Source organism: Pyrus communis, chromosome 13 (genome assembly GCF_041283825.1).
Source record: "Pyrus communis isolate YQ-2024b chromosome 13, ASM4128382v1, whole genome shotgun sequence".
Taxonomy (NCBI): Eukaryota; Viridiplantae; Streptophyta; class Magnoliopsida; order Rosales; family Rosaceae; genus Pyrus; species Pyrus communis.
In genome coordinates, this window is record NC_142577.1 from 417,977 (window position 1) to 438,063 (window position 20,087).

The following is a 20,087-nucleotide window of genomic DNA, read 5'->3' on the forward strand; positions in this document are numbered from 1 at the left end:
ATATAAACATATATTTCATTTGTATACTTTATACAAACTTTGCTCCAACCTTAAGACCATTGTAGTATCATACTAACAATACATTCATATGATTAGTTCTTCATCCATCATGTTGTTCCATTTGTTAAAATGGGTTATTGTCACTTTGGTTTATAACCTAAGTGAATGCATGCTTCGAGAGTCTCACTTTGATATTCCTTTCTTGAAGGTAATAATACTTTATCAATTGCTATGGTTCTGATCATGGGCTTTAGTAATATACCAAAGTGCTTACCATGATGGTTATTCACCTTTGGATATCACATCACAAGTCTACATGTATACTTTTGTGACATATTCTTTAAAAGGATCATGAAAGTATTTTTCTATCATATGAAGAAACGCTTTCACCAATCTTCAATATTTGAGATTTCATTACCTTATACAACATACTTGAGATAGCCCAACTGTATCAATAAGTCTATTCTTAATTGACTTCATTTATGTCAAGTCCAATTTTAAGTCTACACTTCAAATTGACCATGTCACCATTTGTCATTTTGAGTAACATTTGTTTTTCCCTAAGTCTATCCAATAGACTTAATTTTAAAACTATGTTTCTCAAAAATTTGACATCTCTCCCACTGGCCTTCTTGTAACTAAGCATTCATTCAGAACTTCAAGGAAAACTTAACGTTTAGAATTTCTTGATTTGAATGCATATAGCTCCCACTAACTTATCTTGGATCTATTGACAATCTTTAAGATCCATTAGCTTATTGATGATGTCTCAATAGTTTTGGGACAATCAACAACTCTAGCTAACACAAATTATTTAAACGAACATACACAAAAGAATTCCTTCTCGAGTAATCCCATTTGATATGTGTGACTTGTTTTATCAAGCCCATTCATTTAAATTATATGGTGTTAAACACCATACTTCAAGTCTTAGTCATACAATTCAGCAACAAAACCGCTCATGCCCGGTAATGCAAGAGAAGCCATTCCCGGGCATGAGCGATTTTGTTGCCATTACTGGGCATTAGATTCTATCTAATGAAAAGAATTTGTATATGAATTGAGTGAAATTAAAAAAGATTCAATAATCAGTAATCGGATGATTCAGGAATCGTCCATTCAAATTAGATCTCAGGATTGGACAAATTATTCATTAACAGAAAAAAAATGCAAGATCTGATTGATAGAACAAACACAATCATAAAGCAAATAGAAAAAATTATAAAAGACAAGAAAAAGGGATTTATAACTTCAGATAGAAATTTGAGTTCTAACAAAATAAGTTATGATGGTAAAAGATTGGAATCACAAAAAAATATTTGGCAGATATTAAAAAGAAGAATTGCTCGATTAATCCGTAAATCCCATTATTTTATAATAGTTTTCATTGAAAAGATATACATAGATATCTTTCTATCTATGATTAATATTCCTAGTATCAATACACAACTTTTTCTTGAATCAACAAAAAAAATTATTAATAAAAACATTAACAGTAATGAAGCAAATCAAGAAAGAATTAATAAAACAAATCAAAGTTTAATTAAATTTATTTCGATTATAAAAGAGTCACTTTCTAATACTAATATTAGTCTTAGTCAAAAAAATTCAAAGACTTTTTTTGACTTATCTTACTTTTCACAAGCATATGTATTTTACCAATTATCACAAACCCAACTTATTAAGTTAGAGAAATTGAAATCCGTATTTCAATATAATGGAACCCCCCTTTTTCATAAGAATGAAATAAAGGATTTTTTTGTTGTAAGACAAGAACTATTTCATTCCGAATTAAGACCTAAGAATCTTCGCAATTCTGGAATGAATCAATGGACAAATTGGTTAAGGAGTCATTATGAATATCAATGTGATGTATCTCAAATTAAATGGTCTAGAGTAGTACCACAAAAATGGCAAAATATATTGAACTGTATAGCTCAAAATAAAGATTTATAAAAAGATTTGTGTGATTTATATGAAAAAGATGAATTAATTCACTACGAAAAAAAAACAAAAATGGAAACGGATTTATTATTGAATCAAAAGGATAATTTAAAAAAACAATATAGATATGATCTTTTAGCATATAAATGTCACATCCCGGCCTGGGCCCCAATCACAACCCAGGCCCGCTCCACTACCGTAGCACATTATTGTCCGCTTTGGGCCTCGACTACGCCCTCAGGGTTTTGTTTTTGGGAACTCACACGAGAACTTCCCGATGGGTCACCCATCCTGGGAATGCTCATGCGCGCTACTCGCTTAACTTCGGAGTTCCCATGGAACCCGAAGCCAGTGAGCTCCCAAAATGCCTCATGCTAGGTAGGGATGGGAATATACATATAAGGATCACTCCCTTGGGCGATGTGGGATGTCACAATCCACCCCCCTTAGGGGCCCGACGTCCTCGTCGGCACACCATGACCAAGGTTAGGCTCTGATACCAAATTGTCACATCCCGGCCCGGGCCCCCATCACAACCCAGGCCCGTTCCACTATCGTAGCACAATATTGTCCGCTTTGGGCCCCAACTACGCCCTCAGGGCTTTGTTTCTGGGAACTCACATGAGAACTTCCCGATCGGTCACCCATCCTGGGAATGCTCTCGCGTGCTACTCGCTTAACTTCGGAGTTCTCATGGAACCCGAAGCCAGACGTCCTCGTCGGCACACCATAACCAAGGTTAGGCTCTGATACCAAAATTGTCACATCCCGACCCGGGCCCCCATCACAACCCAGGCCCGCTCCACTACCGTAACACAATATTGTCCGCTTTGGGCCCCGACTACGCCCTCACGGTTTTGTTTATGGGAACTCACACAAGAACTTCCCGATGGGTCACCCATCCTGGGAATGCTCTCGCGCGCTACTCGCTTAACTTCGGAGTTCCCATGGAACCTGAAGCCAATGAGCTCCCAAAAGGACTTGTGCTAGGTAGGGATGGGAATATACATGTAAGTATCACACCCTTGGGCGATGTGGGATGTCACAATAAATCCATAAATTCTGAAACTAAGAAGTACTCTTCAATTTATGGATCACCATTACAAGTAAAAACTAACCAAGATATTTTTTATAATTACAACACACATAAACAAAAATCATTTAATATGGTAGAAGATGATATTTGAGATATGGATAAAAATACGGATAGAAAATTTTTTGATTGGAGAATTCTCTATTGTTGTCTTAAAACGAAGGTCGATATTGAAGCCTGGATCAATATTGATACTGACACTAACAGTAATAAATATACTAAGACTAGGGTTAATAAGTATCAAATAATTGAAAAAATCAATAATAAGGGTCTTTTTTATCTCACACTTCAGCAAGATCAAAAAATCAACCTATCCAATCAAAAACCCCTTTTGGATTGGATGGGAATGAATGAAGAAATACTAAGTCGTCCCATATCAAATCTGGAACTTTGGTTCTTGCCAGAATTTGTGAGACTTTATAATACATATAAAATGAAACCGTGGGTTATACCAATTAAATTACTACTTTTTAATTCTAATATATAAAAAAATGCTAGTGAAAACAAAAGCATCACTTGAAATAAAAAAAAAAAAAAAGAGATCCTTTTATATCAATATCGTCGAATGAAAAAAAATCTCTTGAATTAGAAAACCGAAATCAAGGAGAAAAAGAATCCATGGGCCAAGCAGATCTTAAATCAGCTTTTTCAAACCAAGAAAAAGATGTTGAAGAAGATTATATGGGATCGAACATGAAAAAACATAGAAATAAAAAGCAATACAAGATCAATACAAAAGTGGAGTTTGATTTCTTCCTAAAAAGGTATTTGTATTTTCAATTGAGATGGGATGATTCTTTAAATAAAAAAATAATCAATAACATCAACGTATATTGTCTCCTGCTTAGACTGATAAATCCAAGAGAAATTACTATATCCTCTATTCAAAGGGACGAAATGAGTGTGGATATTTTGACGATTCAGAAAGATGTAACTCTTACAGAATTTATTAAAAGGGGATTTTTTATTATTGAAGCAATTCGTCTAGCTATAAAAAATGATGGAAAATTTAGTATGTATCAAACCCTTGGTATTTCATTAGTTCATAAAAGTAAACATCAAATAAATCAAAGATACCGAGAAAAAAAACATGTTGATAAGAATTCTGATGAAGTCATTACAAAACATCAAAAAATGATTGGAAATAGATATAAAAAAAAATTATGATTTGTTTGTTCCTGAAAATATTTTATTGCCTAGACGTCGTAGAGAATTGCGAATTCTAATTTGTTTAAATTCTAAGAATAGACATAGAAAGGCATCTTTTTGTAATGGGAATGAGGTAAACAGTCAAGTTGTGGATAAAAGCAAAAAATATAAAAAAAAACTTATAAAATTAAAGCTATTTCTTTGGCCCAATTATCGATTAGAAGATTTAGCTTGTATGAATCATTATTGGTTTAATACCAATAATGGCAGTTGTTTCAGTATGGTAAGGATACATATGTATCCGCGATTGAAAATTCATTAATAGTACATTTTTCCTATATTTCCCATACAATATCTGGTCTATGACTACAAAGAGATGCACGCATACGTTGTCTTACATTCCATTCTGATACATGATACTAATTCAATGACATATCAATTAGATCTAGAATGAACAAAATTTTCTTATTTTAGGTCTAAACTTTTATCTTTTGTGAGTGAAGAAACCAACCATACTTTTGTATCCCCTTTCAAATCCAATTTTAAAATGAAAATAGGATTGAGTAAGTTTTATTAAATAAAAAAAATTAGAAATTAATAACGAAATACAAATTTTTGTATATACCAAATAAAAATTAGGGGCATTATTATTACTGATCAATAAAGATATCTATCAATAAAAAATATCTTAAAATAAAAAGAGGGGGGGAGAGAAGATTTCAGTTTATGGTAAAAAATTCATTCATCTCAGTTCTTTCAGAAGAAGAAAAAGACGAAAACAGAGGATCTGTTGAATTTCAAATAGTTAGTTTCACCAATAGCATACGAAGACTTACTTCACATTTACAATTACACAAAAAAGACTATTTATCTCAGGGAGGTTTACGTAAAATTATGGGAAAACGCCAACGATTACTGTCTTATTTGTCAAAGAAAAATAGAATATGTTATAAAGAATTAATTAATCGGTTGGATATTCGGGAGTCAAAAACTCGTTAATTTTATTTTTATAAAGGCATTTTGAATTATTTGATTTATTAGATCTTGAGTTTTAATGAACTTTTTTTCGTTTTCAGCAATTCATGAAAGAATGAATCGACGAAAAACCTATGAATATACCGGCTACAAGAAAAGACCTCATGATAGTCAATATGGGCCCCCACCACCCATCAATGCATGGTGTTATTTGACTCATCATTACTCTAGATGGTGAAGATGTTATTGACTATGAACCAATATTGGGTTATTTACACCGAGGAATTGAAAAAATTGCGGAAAATCGAACAATTATACAATATGCCTTATGTAACACGGTGGGATTATTTAGCTACTATGTTCACAGAAGCAATAACTATAAACGGACTGGAATAGTTGGGAAATATTCAAGTACCTAAAAGAGCCAGCTATATCAGAATAATTATGTTGGAGTTGAGTCGTATAGCTTCTCATCTATTATGGCTCGGTACTTTTATGGCAGATATTGGTGCACAAACTCCCTTTTCTATATTTTCAGAGAAAGAGAATTGGTATATGATCTATTCGAAGCTGCCACCGGTATGAGAATGATGCATAATTATTTTCGTATCGGAGGGGTAGCGGCCGATCTACCTCATGGCTGGATAGATAAATGTTTGGATTTCTGCGATTATTTTTTAACAAGAGTTGCTGAATATCAAAAACTTATTACATGAAATCCTATTTTTTTAGAACGAGTCGAGGGAGTAGGCATTATTGGTAGAGAGGAAGTAATAAATTGGGGTTTATCGGGACCAATGCTGCGAGCCTCCGGAATACAATGGGATCTTCATAAAGTTGATCATTATGAATGTTACGACAAATTTGATTGGGAAGTACGGTGGCAAAAAGAAGGAGATTCATTGGCTCGTTATCTAGTCCGAATTGATGAAATGATAGAATCCGTAAAAATTATTCAACAGGCCCTGGAAGGAATTCCAGGGGGACCCTATGAGAATTTAGAAATACGATACTTTGATAGAGAAAGGAATTCGGAATGGAATGATTTTGAATATCGATTTATTAGTAAAAAGTTGTCTCCTACATTTGAATTGCCGAAACAAGAACTTTATGTGAGAGTAGAAGCCCCAAAGGGAGAATTGAGAATTTTTCTTATAGGGGACCAGAGTGGTTTTCCTTGGAGATGGAAAATCCACCCGTCGGGTTTTATCAATTTGCAAATTCTTCTGCGGTTAGTTAAAAGAATGAAATTGGCTGATATTATGACGATACTAGGTAGTATATATATCATTATGGGAGAAGTTGATCGTTGAAATGATAATTGATACACCGGAAGTACAAGATATCGATTCTTTTTCTAGATTAGAATTTTTTGAAGAGGTTTATGGAATTCTATGGGTTATTGTTCCTATTTTGACTCTTGTAGTGGGAATCACAATAGGCGTACTGGTAATTGTATGGTTAGAAAGAGAAATATCGGCAGGGATACAACAACATATTGGACCTGAATACGCCGGCCCTTTGGGAGTTCTTCAAGCTCTAGCAGATGGGACAAAACTACTTTTCAAAGAAAATCTTTTTCCATCTAGGGGGGATACTCGTTTATTCAGTATCGGGCCATCCATAGCAGTCATATCAATTTTAGTAAGCTATTCAGTAGTTCCTTTTGGATATCACCTTGTTTTAGCGGATCTCAATATCTGTGTTTTTTTACGGATTGCCATTTCCAGTATTGCTCTAATTGGACTTCTTATGTCGGGATACAGGTCAATTAATAAATATTCCTTTTTAGGCGGTCTACGAGCTGTTGCTCAATCGATTAGTTATGAAATACCATTAACTTTATGTGTGTTATCAATATCTCTATGTGCGATTCGTTGATACATAGACAGAAACTTTTCTCTACTCCTTCCTTTCAAGGAAAGGGTTGGAATGGATTGAGTAGATATCTTAATTTTTTTTTTATTCATTATTCGGGTTGATGAACTAAATCAAATAGTTATATGAGTGAAAGAAAACAGCTTATATATAAATTCGCAGTAAAAAGATTGATTCTCATTTTCTATGTATAAGAGTTAGAGAGTTAAGCGTAAATAAACATAAACAGAAGAGACCGTTTCCCCCAAGATTGGTTGATTAGTCATCCTGACTTGAAGCGGGTTCAAAAGATCAACCGTATTGAGTTTTCACTATCATTTTTATGTATTAGCATAACAGGGGATTGAGCAAAAACGAGTGGATGGTTAGAAACACGAACATATGTAAAGGATTAGTAATGGAGATTATGTAAATTCTCCAAAAGGACATTTTTACATAATATACAAACAAAGAATACTAATTGGGGCTTTAAGTTGGTAGAAATGATCAGGCAGTACTCCCCATGACACGATTCTAATCCAGAGTATACTCCTATCCACCGATTTAATAAATAACTATTTGAAACGAAATAATCCTTTACTTTATTTTGAAAGCCCTCTTTTTCTCAGAAATAGAAAGAAGAATAGGAACGAAAAAAAAAAAAAAAAAAGATATACTTTATTTATTCTTTGTTACTTTTATTCTTTCCCATATACATATTAATAGATATATAATTTGTGTCATAATTCATTAATTAATTTAGAATTTTTTTTTTCCGTACGTGAAACCAACGGGTTATTGATATTTTTACAAGAAGTATTTTATTGAACAATTAAGTTATTACTGAACAAAGAAGAATTGAAATTATTATTGAAATTATTAAATTAAAGAAAGGATGAGATCAATTCAGAAGTACTTTTTTTATTTAACTTTGAATTAAAATAATTATAACAGATAGAATTCAATTGGTCTAATTTGGGACCGGCCGATAGTTATCCATCCTACAAAAATATCAAGATTCAAAAAAGAATACTGACGCGGTCCCTATATTTATTTCTGGCCTTCAAGGAGCCGTATGAGGTGAAAATCTCATGTACGGTTTTGTAATAGCGATGGTAACAGTGATGGTATCACCGACTATAATTATCTAACAGTTCAAGTACAATTGATATTGTTGAGGCGCAATCAAAATATGGTTTTTGGGGATGGAATTTGTGGTGTCAGCCTATAGGGTTTATCATTTTTATTATTTCTTCCCTAGCAGAATGTGAGAGATTACCTTTTGATTTACCAGAAGCATAAGAAGAGTTAGCAACAGGTTATCAAACCGAATACTCAGGTATAAAATTTGGGTTATTTTATGTTGCTTCCTATCTAAACCTATTGGTTTCTTCATTATTTGTAACAGTTCTTTACTTGGGAGGTTGGAATATATCTATTTCGAACATATATGTTTCTGAGCTTTTTGAAATAAATAAAACATATGGAGTTTTTGGAGCGATAATTGGTATCTTTATTACATTAGCTAAAACTTATTTGTTCTTGTTCATTCCTATCACAACAAGATGGACTTTACCGAGGCTAAGAATGGACCAACTATTGAATCTTGGATGGAAATTTCTTTTGCCTATTTCTCTCGGTAATCTATTATTAACAACTTCTTTCCAACTCTTTTCACTGTAAAGTAACATTCTATATTCACAACGTGTCTCAAACAAGAGAAATAAACAAACATAAAACTATTCATATGTATATTAACGATATGTTCTCTATGGTAACTAGGTTCATGAATTATGGTCAACAAACAGTATGAGCTGCAAGGTACATTGGTCAAAGTTTCATGATTACTTTATCCCATGCAAATCGTTTACCCGTAACTATTCAATATCCTTATGAAAAATCAATCACCGCGGAGCGTTTCCGTGGTCGAATCCATTTTGAATTTGATAAATGTATTGCTTGTGAAGTATGCGTTCGTGTATGTCCTATAGATCTACCCATTGTTGATTGGAAATTGGAAACTGATATTCGCAAGAAACGACTGCTTAATTACAATATTGATTTCGGAGTCTATATATTTTGTGGTAATTGCGTTGAGTATTGTCCAACGAATTGTTTATCAATGATTGAAGAATATGAACTTTCTACTTATAATCGTCATGAATTGAATTATAATCAAATTGCTTTGGGTCGTTTACCAATGTCAGTAATTGATGATTATACAATTCGAACAATTTTGAATTCGCCTCAAATAAATAAGTAAATCTCTTATTAACGAATAATTTATAATTACTTTACTAATAACTAATATAGAAGGAATTTAGGTTTCTTTCGTGTTGTTTGGTCAATAACTACAAATACCAACTATTGATTGGTTGGTAAGAAACGCGTCTTAATTTGGATTGAAAATCCATTAATTAATATATCCATAATTGTTTTAAAATATATCGTTTAGAATTAGAATGACTCTTTCAGATAAAGAATGAAATTAGTCCAATAATAGTATTCACATTTATCCCTTAGTATTTATTTACTTAGGATTAAATTAGGAATTGCTCAAAAATCATAAAAAAAAAATTTATGGTCGGGTCTCAATAAGGTCATGAAAAACATTTCTATTTATTTATCTCTTATTTTACATATAATGGATTTGCCCAGACCAATACATGATTTTCTTTTAGTCTTTCTGGGATTGGTTCTTATACTAGGAGGTATGGGGGTGGTATTATTTACCAACCCCATTTATTCTGCCTTTTCATTGGGACTGGTTCTTGTTTGTATATCCTTATTCTATATTCTATTAAACTCTTATTTTGTAGCTGCTGCACAACTCCTTATTTACGTGGGAGCTATAAATGTTTTAATCGTATTTGCTGTGATGTTCATGAATGGTTCAGAATATTACAAAGATTTGAATCTTTGGACCATTGGGGATGTGGTTACTTTGCCAGTTTGTACAAGTATTTTTGTTTTACTCATGATTATTATTACGGATACGTCATGGTACGGAATTATTTGGACTACAAAATCAAACCAGATTATAGAGCAAGATTTGATAAGTAATAGTCAACAAATTGGAATTCATTTATCAATAGATTTTTTTTCTTCCATTTGAATTCGTTTCGATAATTCTTTTAGCCGCTTTGATAGGTGCAATTGTCGTGGCGCGACGGTAAAAAATTTATAGAATTAGCAATGCACGTTAAACTCTGTTCGGTTTTATTACATTACATTTATTTCCCTTTAATTAAAGATTGTTTATGTCTAAAATAGAAATTATTCAATCTATTCTATTAACAATAGAAAATCTGCCTTTGTTCCGTACTTTTTTTTATTCTAGTCAATTGAATCTGTTGAATTGTAGTTCAGTTCATATTGAAATGAATCGAAATTGATAAGGAGTTGGTCAATGATGTTCGAACATGTACTTGTTTTGAGTGCCTACTTATTTTCTATCGGTATCTATGGATTGATCACGAGCCGGAATATGGTTAGAGCCCTTATGTGTCTTGAACTTGTACTGAATGCAGTTAATATGAATTTCGTAACATTTTTTTATTTTTTTGATAGTCTCCAATTAAAAGGAAATATTTTCTCAATTTTTGTTATAACTATTGCAGCCGCTAAAGCAGCTATTGGCCCGGCTATTGTTTCATCAATTTATCGTAACAGAAAATCAACTCGTATCAATCAATCGAATTTGTTGAATAAGTAGTATTAATCATATAAATTCTAATATTCATAAATTAGAATTACCATGACCATACATTCCGTAATAATACATGTTTTCAAAAATGTAAGAAATTAAAGTATCTTGGCTCTATCGCATGAGTCAATCCAAAAGTAGATTGATTAGAAAAATTATGATAAATTATTGATTCATCTGGTGTCTAAATATATGATTCATTTACAAGTTTACTAGATCGAAACTTTCTGACATTCAAAAATTTATAGATCCAAATGTTGTTGGAAATGTGCCCTAAAACCAATCATATGATGATACTTTACGGACATTTCAAACTAATGTAGTTTAAATGTAAAGGGCAAAGATTATTGTTTGAGCCGTCTCATATAAATGTTATATGCTTAAACGATAAGTCCAAGGAATATGTGATTGGAAGAATGCGATCTAAAGAAGTTAGATTCATGAGACCATTCTTTCGTTGACACATCCTAAACGTTCCTGATCATAGGATTGTCAATTGGGCATTGACAGTCCGTTAAGATCAGTACGTGCTATGTCTTCTCTCAGGGAGAGTAACTAGTCTCGAGTCATTGGTATGTGTGACATCAAGACAAGTACGTAGGTGCTCAATAGAGAATGAGTTCACTGAACACGATCAACGAAGAGTTCTCATATTCATGTCACATGAGAACTCATGGTTGGGATAATGCAAATTAGTCTTTTGACCTGAGGCATCACAGTTGTCTTGTGGTTAGGTCCTTAATCTTTGATTATGTCAAAGTCACTCCATCAGGAGGGTGTCCATGGCATCGTTGGGGTTAAGCCACTTAGCCATGGAGGCAAGTGAATGCGCAACAAGGGATCTCTAACCTTCAAACTGTTTGAGGGAGAATACTCTATGATATGATTAAGAATCTTTGGGTAACCATGACATGCTGCTAGGCGTCAACCATGGTTTGTGGAAGCCCTAAAAGTGTATTATCACTAACGGGAGAATTGAAAGTAAGTTTCAATTCACAATCGATTTGAAAGAGTTTGAATCGCCCACTGCCTCGCTAAAAGGAACCTAATGGATCGTACACCGTGTAAGGTAGAGATTGAAGATTCAACGGAGATGAGTAAGAATAATTAAATTGTTTAATTATTTATGGCAAGGATTAATTAATATGATTATTAATCAAACGAATAAGTTCGTTGAAGACCTCGGGATAGTTTTGGACCTTAAGGCCCAATGGGCTTCGAACGTCAAGTCCATTGACTTAAGTTGTATGACAACTTAATGAATAATGATTCACAAAGGCCCAAATAGCCCAATGAATACCCTAAGGCCGGCCATTTAGAGAAAGAGTGGGTTTTGACTTATTTACAAGTTTGCCACTCAAATGAATTAAGGTATAAGTGTGACTTAATAGCCAAAATTCATTAATGGTTAATGGTTGTTTTTGGGGAAAGGATGAGAACACAAGCTCTCCTTTCTCTCCAAAATTTCGGCCACACTTGAGGAAAACATCTAGCAATCTTACTTCCTCAAGGTCACTCATTTCTTCTCCAATCTTACCTTGGTGTGGAGACTTAGAGGTTCTCAATTTTGGGAACTTGGAGAAACCTTTTCATCCATCCAAATCCATGGATCTAAGATGCAAGGAATGAAGGCCCTCTCTTTGGGTGATTAGCCTTTGCTTATGCAAAGAGGAATCTACAAAGGTATTGATTTCTCAACTCACTTTGTTTTGAGTTGAGTCTTGGTTCACCTATCTACTAGGCTTTGAAGTTCATGGGTTAAGTTTTGTTTTTGAGTGCATATAAACATGATTCCGCCTTTTAATTGTTAATTGCATGTTGTTGATGTAGCTCAAATGAACTTGTTTTTCACAAATCTTCCTTCAAATGTCACATTCAGTAAAGATTTATGATACATGTATAGGGTGTACTCAATGTGTGCACGCCTACCCAACAGATGTATTAGAAATGATACCTTGGGACGGGTGTAAAGCTAAGCAAATTGCTTCTGCTCCAAGAACAGAGGACTGTGTCGGTTGTAAGAGATGTGAATCTGCCTGTCCGACAGATTTCTTGAATGTTTGAGTTTATTTATGGCATGAAACAACTCGAAGCATGGGTCTGGCTTATTAATACGTTCCAGAAAACCCTACTTGAATACATTTGATTTTTTTACCTTTACTGACAAAAACCCGCGCTCAAAAACTATTTATTTTGAGCACGGGTTTTTCTGGTCCAAGTTTATCTTGTTTTTACCATGAATAATTTTCCTTGGTTAACGCTAGTTGTAGTTTTGCCAATATTCGCGGGTTCCTTAAAAATAAGATAATTCGGTGGTATACTGTAGGTATATGCATAATAGAACTCCTTCTAACAACCTATGCATTCGGTTATCGTTTCCAATTGGATGATCCATTAATGCAACTGATAGAGGATTATAAATGGATCGATTTTTTTGATTTTTACTGGAGATTGGGAATAGATGGAATTTCTATAGGACCCATTTTACTGACAGGATTTATCACAACTTTAGCTACTTTAGCGGCTCAGCCGATTACTCGAGATTCTCGACTATTCCATTTTCTGATGTTAGCAATGTATAGCGGTCAAATAGGACCATTTTCTTCTCAAGACCTTTTACTTTTTTTCATCATGTGGGAGTTAGAATTAATTCCAGTTTATCTACTTCTATCCAAGTGCAGGGGAAAGAAACGTTTGTACTCAGCTACAAAATTTATTTTGTACACTGCAGGAAGTTCCGTTTTTTTATTAATGGGAGTTTTGGGTATTGGTTTATATGGTTCCAATGAACCAACATTAAATTTTGAAACATCAGCTAATCAATTGTATCCTGTAGCACTGGAAATAATATTCTATATTGGATTTCTTATTGCTTTTGCTGTCAAATCACCGATCATACCCTTACATACATGGTTACCAGACACCCATGGAGAGGCACATTACAGTACTTGTATGCTTTTAGCCAGAATCTTATTAAAAATGGGAGCATATGGATTGGTTTGGATCAATATGGAATTATTACCCCACGCCAATTCTATATTCTCTCCCTGGTTGATTATAGTAGACACAATTCAAATAATCTATACAGCTTCAACATCTCTCGGTCAGCGTAATTTAAAAAAAAAGAATAGCCTATTCTTCTGTATCTCATACGGGTTTCATAATTATAGGAATTGGTTCTATAAGCGATATAAGACTCAACAGAGCCATTTTACAAATAATCTCTCACGGATTTATTGGCGCTACGTTTTTTTTCTTGGCCGGAACGAATTATGATAGAATACGTCTTGTTTATCTTGACGAAATGGGCGGAATGGCTATCGCAATTCCAAAAATATTCACGACTTTCGATATCTTATAGGTAGTCATATAAGAATTATCCAAATCATTAGTAGAAGCATGGCTCCTACTAAGGATATAGGAATTCAACCATACCTTCTAGGTGGCTGATTTGATTCTTTATCAAAACTACATAAAGCATATTAGTTACATGAGGTGCCGAAACCGGGTTGTCTTGTCGTTAAACACTATGTTGTGACTCAATTTGAAACTATTCCCTTTTGTTTCATCAACTTGTCCATTTGGTTTGATATTAACATGTTCTCGTAAAAGAGAATAATGGACAACTCCCAACATACCCATTATATGCTAGGTTGGTGAAACCAACATCCATAGGTCACCCTTAGGATGTTACACAATGTAGAATCTTTAACACTTGAAGAGCTTGATATCTTTAACAATTAAAATTGCAAGCTCAAATAAGAATGGTATCATACCATTAATTATAGACAACTATAAGCTAATCATATTTAAGTTTATATCCCTTTTCACCTCCCACTGTTTCTCATGACCTTAATGAGAAATTGCATTATACATTCAAAGTGTACAATTACGAATACACGGGTAGAGGACATAGTGGAGAAGCTTCAAACCTTTTAAGCTTATCATTTTAACTCCATTAAGTTGATGTCTTGTTATTAAGTGACTAACGTCTTTAAACCTTTTATAGATTTTAGACACTTATTCTTGGTTTGGTTACTACTAACACATTTGACATTTCTTAAGACAATTTAAGAATGTCCAATTAGTTGTTCAAAACTACTAGTTGAACCAAGAGTGATCTTGGTGATTGTGCTCAAGTAAGTTATAACCACATAAGAAACGTTTCCTTATGTCCTATTCACTTCATTATAATGTGATCTTCCTTTTCTACTAGAAAGAAATCTCTAGACTTTCTCAATACATATATAGAATTCATATGAAGGCAATTGGAACCAAATCTAAAGATTCATTGTATCCATCTAAGGCCAACATGTGAGACTATCTTTAATTGATATATCTAAAGTTTGGTTATCACATTATGTAAGTGATGGATTATTTTGTATTTCATCTAGAATATAACAAGACAATATTCAATTCATAACACTACTTTAAGGAACAAATATAGTAGAAGGCATTCATCATATTACATTAATATGACAAGTTAAACATTCATAAAGTTTAATACAAAAGAATTAGCTGTAACATTAGAGACTAATTTTATGCCTTCACATAGGCACCAAAATGGATCTTCCATCACATGAAGCCACATAATAAGTTCTTAACAAATTTAAGAACAAGTTAAAGACTATCTTTAAATGCCTAATGTCTTCCTAAGTAGTAGCAAAAAAATAATGGGTCGAACTCTTCTTCTCCATCCTTTTTCCTTGCTCGTCCATCTTCTACTTGGCTGCTTCACCTACACACAATTGCATAAGTGATTAGTCTTTTATATCTCATGTAAAATTAGAAGATCTAACAATTAGAATTGAACGTAAGAACAAACTCATACCCTGTGGTTTGTCCTTAAGAGGTGCGAGGTAAGACATGCAATTCCTCTTCCAATGCCCGTCCTTTCGCCAGTGGAAACAAAGTCGCTTGGGCTCCTTTGCCTTCTTCTTCTTCACTCCTCCTTGGGCCTTAGGAGTGGATGACTTCTTCTCCTTCCTCTTGCCTTTGCCTTTCAGCTTGGCCTTGGAAATGGATGGCTTGTTGTGGACTACAGCTGCAATCCCTACAACACTCTCTTTCTTCATAGTCCTCTCAGCAGTTACTAAAATATTTAGTAACTCAGAAAGAGTGCTATCCATCGTTCATATTGTAGTTCATTATGAACTGCAAGAACGAATCAGAAAGAGAAGCCAAGATGAAGTTCTAGGCCAATTCCCCATCAAGTGGAGTACCTAAGTTCTCCAATTGTTCAATGAATCCAATCATCTTCAGTACATGTTGATGCACTGGAGCTTCTTTGACCATTTTGGTCTTCACAAGTTCACTGACAGTGCTAAAGCGACGGTTGCGCATCCTTTCACCATATAACTCTGTAAAATGAAGTATGATGGAGGATGCACTGTCCATACCCTTGTGTTGTCTTTGCAACTCCTCATTCATGGAAGCCAACAGATAACACTTAGCTTGTGTATCATCCTTAACGTGCTTGTCATACTTAGCGCGCTCATCCTCAATGACTTCAGGGCCAGAAGGTATGTGAGGTGGAGCCTTGTCTAGTATGTAAACAATTTTCTCCAAGGTTAGGAGAATCTTGACATTATGGTACCAAGATGGGAAATTATGCCCCTCAAGGCAATGCTTGTCGAGTATATTTGATAGTGTGTTTCCAACCATATCTAAATACATAACAATAAAATAAATTAGTTTGATTGTTGATTAAGTCAAATGATTCGGGTCTTTAAACCAAATGACACCATCCACTATTTTTGGCAAATCCCATATCCCTCAAGATGGAATCAGGGAGATTTCAAAAGTTATGGGAGGCTCACTATTACCAAGCCCACCTCACAATGATATGATGTTGGCTAGCAAAAATAATAATGAGAGGGTACAGTTACCCATTCACAACAACCTCTTGTGATTACCCATCTAGTTGACCTCTAGACAGCAATGCCTCACAATGATATGATGTTGACACCATTTCTCTTAGTTAAGTTTTGACCCGGCATGTAGGTTCGGATAGGGGTTCAAGTATGACCTTACAATGATATGATGTTGGCCATACTTGTTGCCTACCTTCACCACATCAAATGTTGAAATAGACTCCTCCTGAGTATAAGCACATACTTTGAACTCCCCCATGATAGGGTGAAGGCGGTGTATGAGTCATAAACGATTGGAGCCTACCATGGTGGAAGGCCATGAAGAAGTATTCAAAGCACCTCTCTGCTTTCAACTTAATATTGGATGTTGATTGAAGGATTCTAAGGTCTCATCATTTTATTTATTTAATCATATTGAAATAAATTGTGTCCTATTACAACTACTAGTCCAAAGCAAATGAGATTAGTAGTATATGATATCCCCACTATTCATTTTGCAAAACAAATCAATATCAAAACAATTTTTCAAAATATTGGAGATATATATAACTACTAGTTAAGTTCATTTTAGTTTAGTAGCATATGATACTCCCACTATTCATTTTCGCAAAACAAATCAATATCAAAACAATTTTTCAAAATATTGGAAGTATATACTACTACTAAGAGAAGTTTGCATTCCCTTTTGAATTTGGACTTTATAGTTATCTTAGGCTCTTTGGACTTTATAGTTTGCATTCCCTTCAACGCCTTGTTAAGGTTGGTGTAATCAACGCATACTCTCCATTTGCCCTTTTCTTTCATCACCACACGACATTGGCTAACCATGCTGAGTGCGCCACTTCCTCAATGAATCCGGCCTCTAATAGCTTGTCGATCTCCATCTTAATATCACTACTCGCTTGGGTGCAAAATGTCGCCTTTCCTGGATCACAGGTTTAGCAGTAAGGTCGATGTGCAACTTGTAACGAGGTTTCGTTGGATCAATGTTGGGCATGTTAGAGGGTGACCATGTGAAAACGTCATGATTTTCCTTGAGGAAAGCCATGAGTTCATCTTTCTCAGTCGAGCTTAGTCATGAGCCAATCTTAGCTGTCTTATTTGGCTGGTAGGGCCAAGAATGATGTATTATACGTCCTCTTCAGGTTTCCCTTCTAATTCATCAGCCAGGGCATTGTCGACCTTGACGCCATCTTCTTGACTCATCTACTGTGATTACTACTTGGTGGAGTTAAAATTGTCTTTTTGCACTTCAGCTGTTACTTCTGGGGCAACAAACTTCTTCTTTGTCTCCTTGAAAACTTGCATAGTATATTGCCGAGACATGGCCTGGTCGCCTTTGATCTCCGACTACTCCTCTTGGGATGCAAAATCAAGTATGAATCGTAAAGTAGTATAGTAGGCAAGTAAAAGATCATTCCAACTAAGATTGATATAATTGTAATTATCTCATTTAAATTTAAATTGCACTTCAAGGAATTGAAAGATTGATGATTGGAGAAAGAACTTTGAAATTATAAATGCAAATAAAAATCAAACGAGATTACACAAATGACGAGAACAACAAAGAAATCAAATTATAAATCAATTGTGCAAAACCCTAGCACATTTGATTCACCATAACCAATCCAACTCAATTCCAATAGTGAATTATTAATGAGTAATCATCCAAATTGACGGTCTAGTTCCTCTAATTCATATAGTATCTATGACATCTAGATTACTATGTATACTCATATGAAACCTAGTGTATGATTAACGATTTGGGAACTAACTAAGAGATCGTATGAAACCTAGTGTATGACCCTACATCAAGGAATTCATGGTACCATTTGCAAGACGGTAAAACTGGATTAACAACATGGCATCTGCGTTAACTCGCATCACATCCACTCAACTCAACCTAAAGTGGTGGCCAATCACCAAGATTTAAATCAAGCCCATAAGCACATCAAAATGATACTCAAAGTGAATGAAAATTCATAAATAATTAAACTGAAGTTTGAAGAATTCATGGTTAGGCTACATCATAGCCCTAGTGAAAAGAAATTAGTTCCGGAACATAATCAGACAAATTATTGAATTCATAAAATTAAAAGAAAACTAAGTTTAGAATAGCCTGAAAAAGTAATAACATGGAAACATTAGCTTCTGATAGGAGCATATTTATGCGACTTTGTTATCTTATTTCTTTGCATTTACTTAGTTAATTTCCATTTATTATAGTGATTTAGTTTATTTTCGTATTATTGTAGTTTCAATTGGTGGAGATGACAATAAATGGCCAAAATGAGCAATTTGGAGCAGTTTTGGACTTGGATTGGATGGCATGTGAATGGAACATAGTGGATGAACGTTTTTGGTGTTTAAATGATGCTAAAATGTGCTACAAATCTGGAAGAATTAGATTAAGGCTTGGAAGACAAGGAATCGGCTGAAAACAAGGAGATCTTATCCAATCTTATCTTATCTTATCTCATATTATCCAAACATTATCCTATTTAATCCAACATTATCTAAACTCATCTCCAGCTGCAATAGGAGTCATTATCCTATTCTAAATCCTTCCCATCTGAATTTAGGAGTCCTTATCATGTTTTACAATGCATATCTGATTCTAGAAGTCCTGAAATCATGCAAACAACCTAATCCTTCTTCTCTTAGAATTGTGTCGTGCCCTATCCTTGTCCTCCAAGGATTGGTGCCATGAACCCTACCCTATAAATACACACTTTGTGCCACAATCTTCAAGAGAGATATAGAGAGTTTTAGAGAGAATTTCAGAGAGAAAAATACAAAGAGTGCTGCAGCTTTGCAAGGAAGGAAGGAGAAGAAGAAGCTTGGAGCCGTGCCTGCCATCCAAGTCCTTTGGAGTGCCGAAGCATTTGTAGGTGTATTCTATCCTTAGTTTTAGTCTAATGTTTGTTTTAATTGTAGTTTTAGTGTAATGTTTGTTTTAATTTGGTTTTCAATTATGATGAACATGTGGAACTAATTTCTTTTTAGCTAGCCATGGACATATGTTTTATATGAATTGATTACATATAGTTTTTGTCTCGTAAAACATGAATGTGATTTACTTATCTGTTTGATTGATAACTTATTCTTGTATGTTGATTAAGGGTGCACACTTAGTTTGCATGCATGAATCTGATGCTAAAATATAAGGGAATTTCACCAAATAGTTATGAACTTATATTTATAAGTAGTGGAAATCACTAGTCATGATTGTGTTAAGTAAATCCATGGCAGGAGTATCATGCAGTTCATAGTTACGAATGGCTTGTCAATGCTTATAATTTTCATAGAACTTAATGATCTTTGATATGTATCTCTATCATGCAGTTCATATAGGAAACTTGATAAGAATAATTTGATTGCATCGTCGAGTCCAATTCAATGAAATTAGGAAAATCTGAGAATTAATTTGTGCAGTTCACAATTAATTTGGGGCATTGCCATTCATGGTTTATAGGAATAATAACTGCAA

The 20,087-nt window shown here is 34.1% G+C and overlaps 1 protein-coding gene across 1 annotated transcript; it reads right to left on the reverse strand.

Moving 5' to 3' along the window:
- Window positions 1-15,917: 15,917 nt before the first annotated feature.
- Window positions 15,918-16,388, reverse strand: LOC148691524 (uncharacterized). Its single transcript, XM_088682847.1, has one exon. It carries the CDS (start codon window positions 16,386-16,388, stop codon window positions 15,918-15,920), a length of 471 nt encoding a protein of 156 aa, XP_088538973.1.
- Window positions 16,389-20,087: the final 3,699 nt, after the last annotated feature.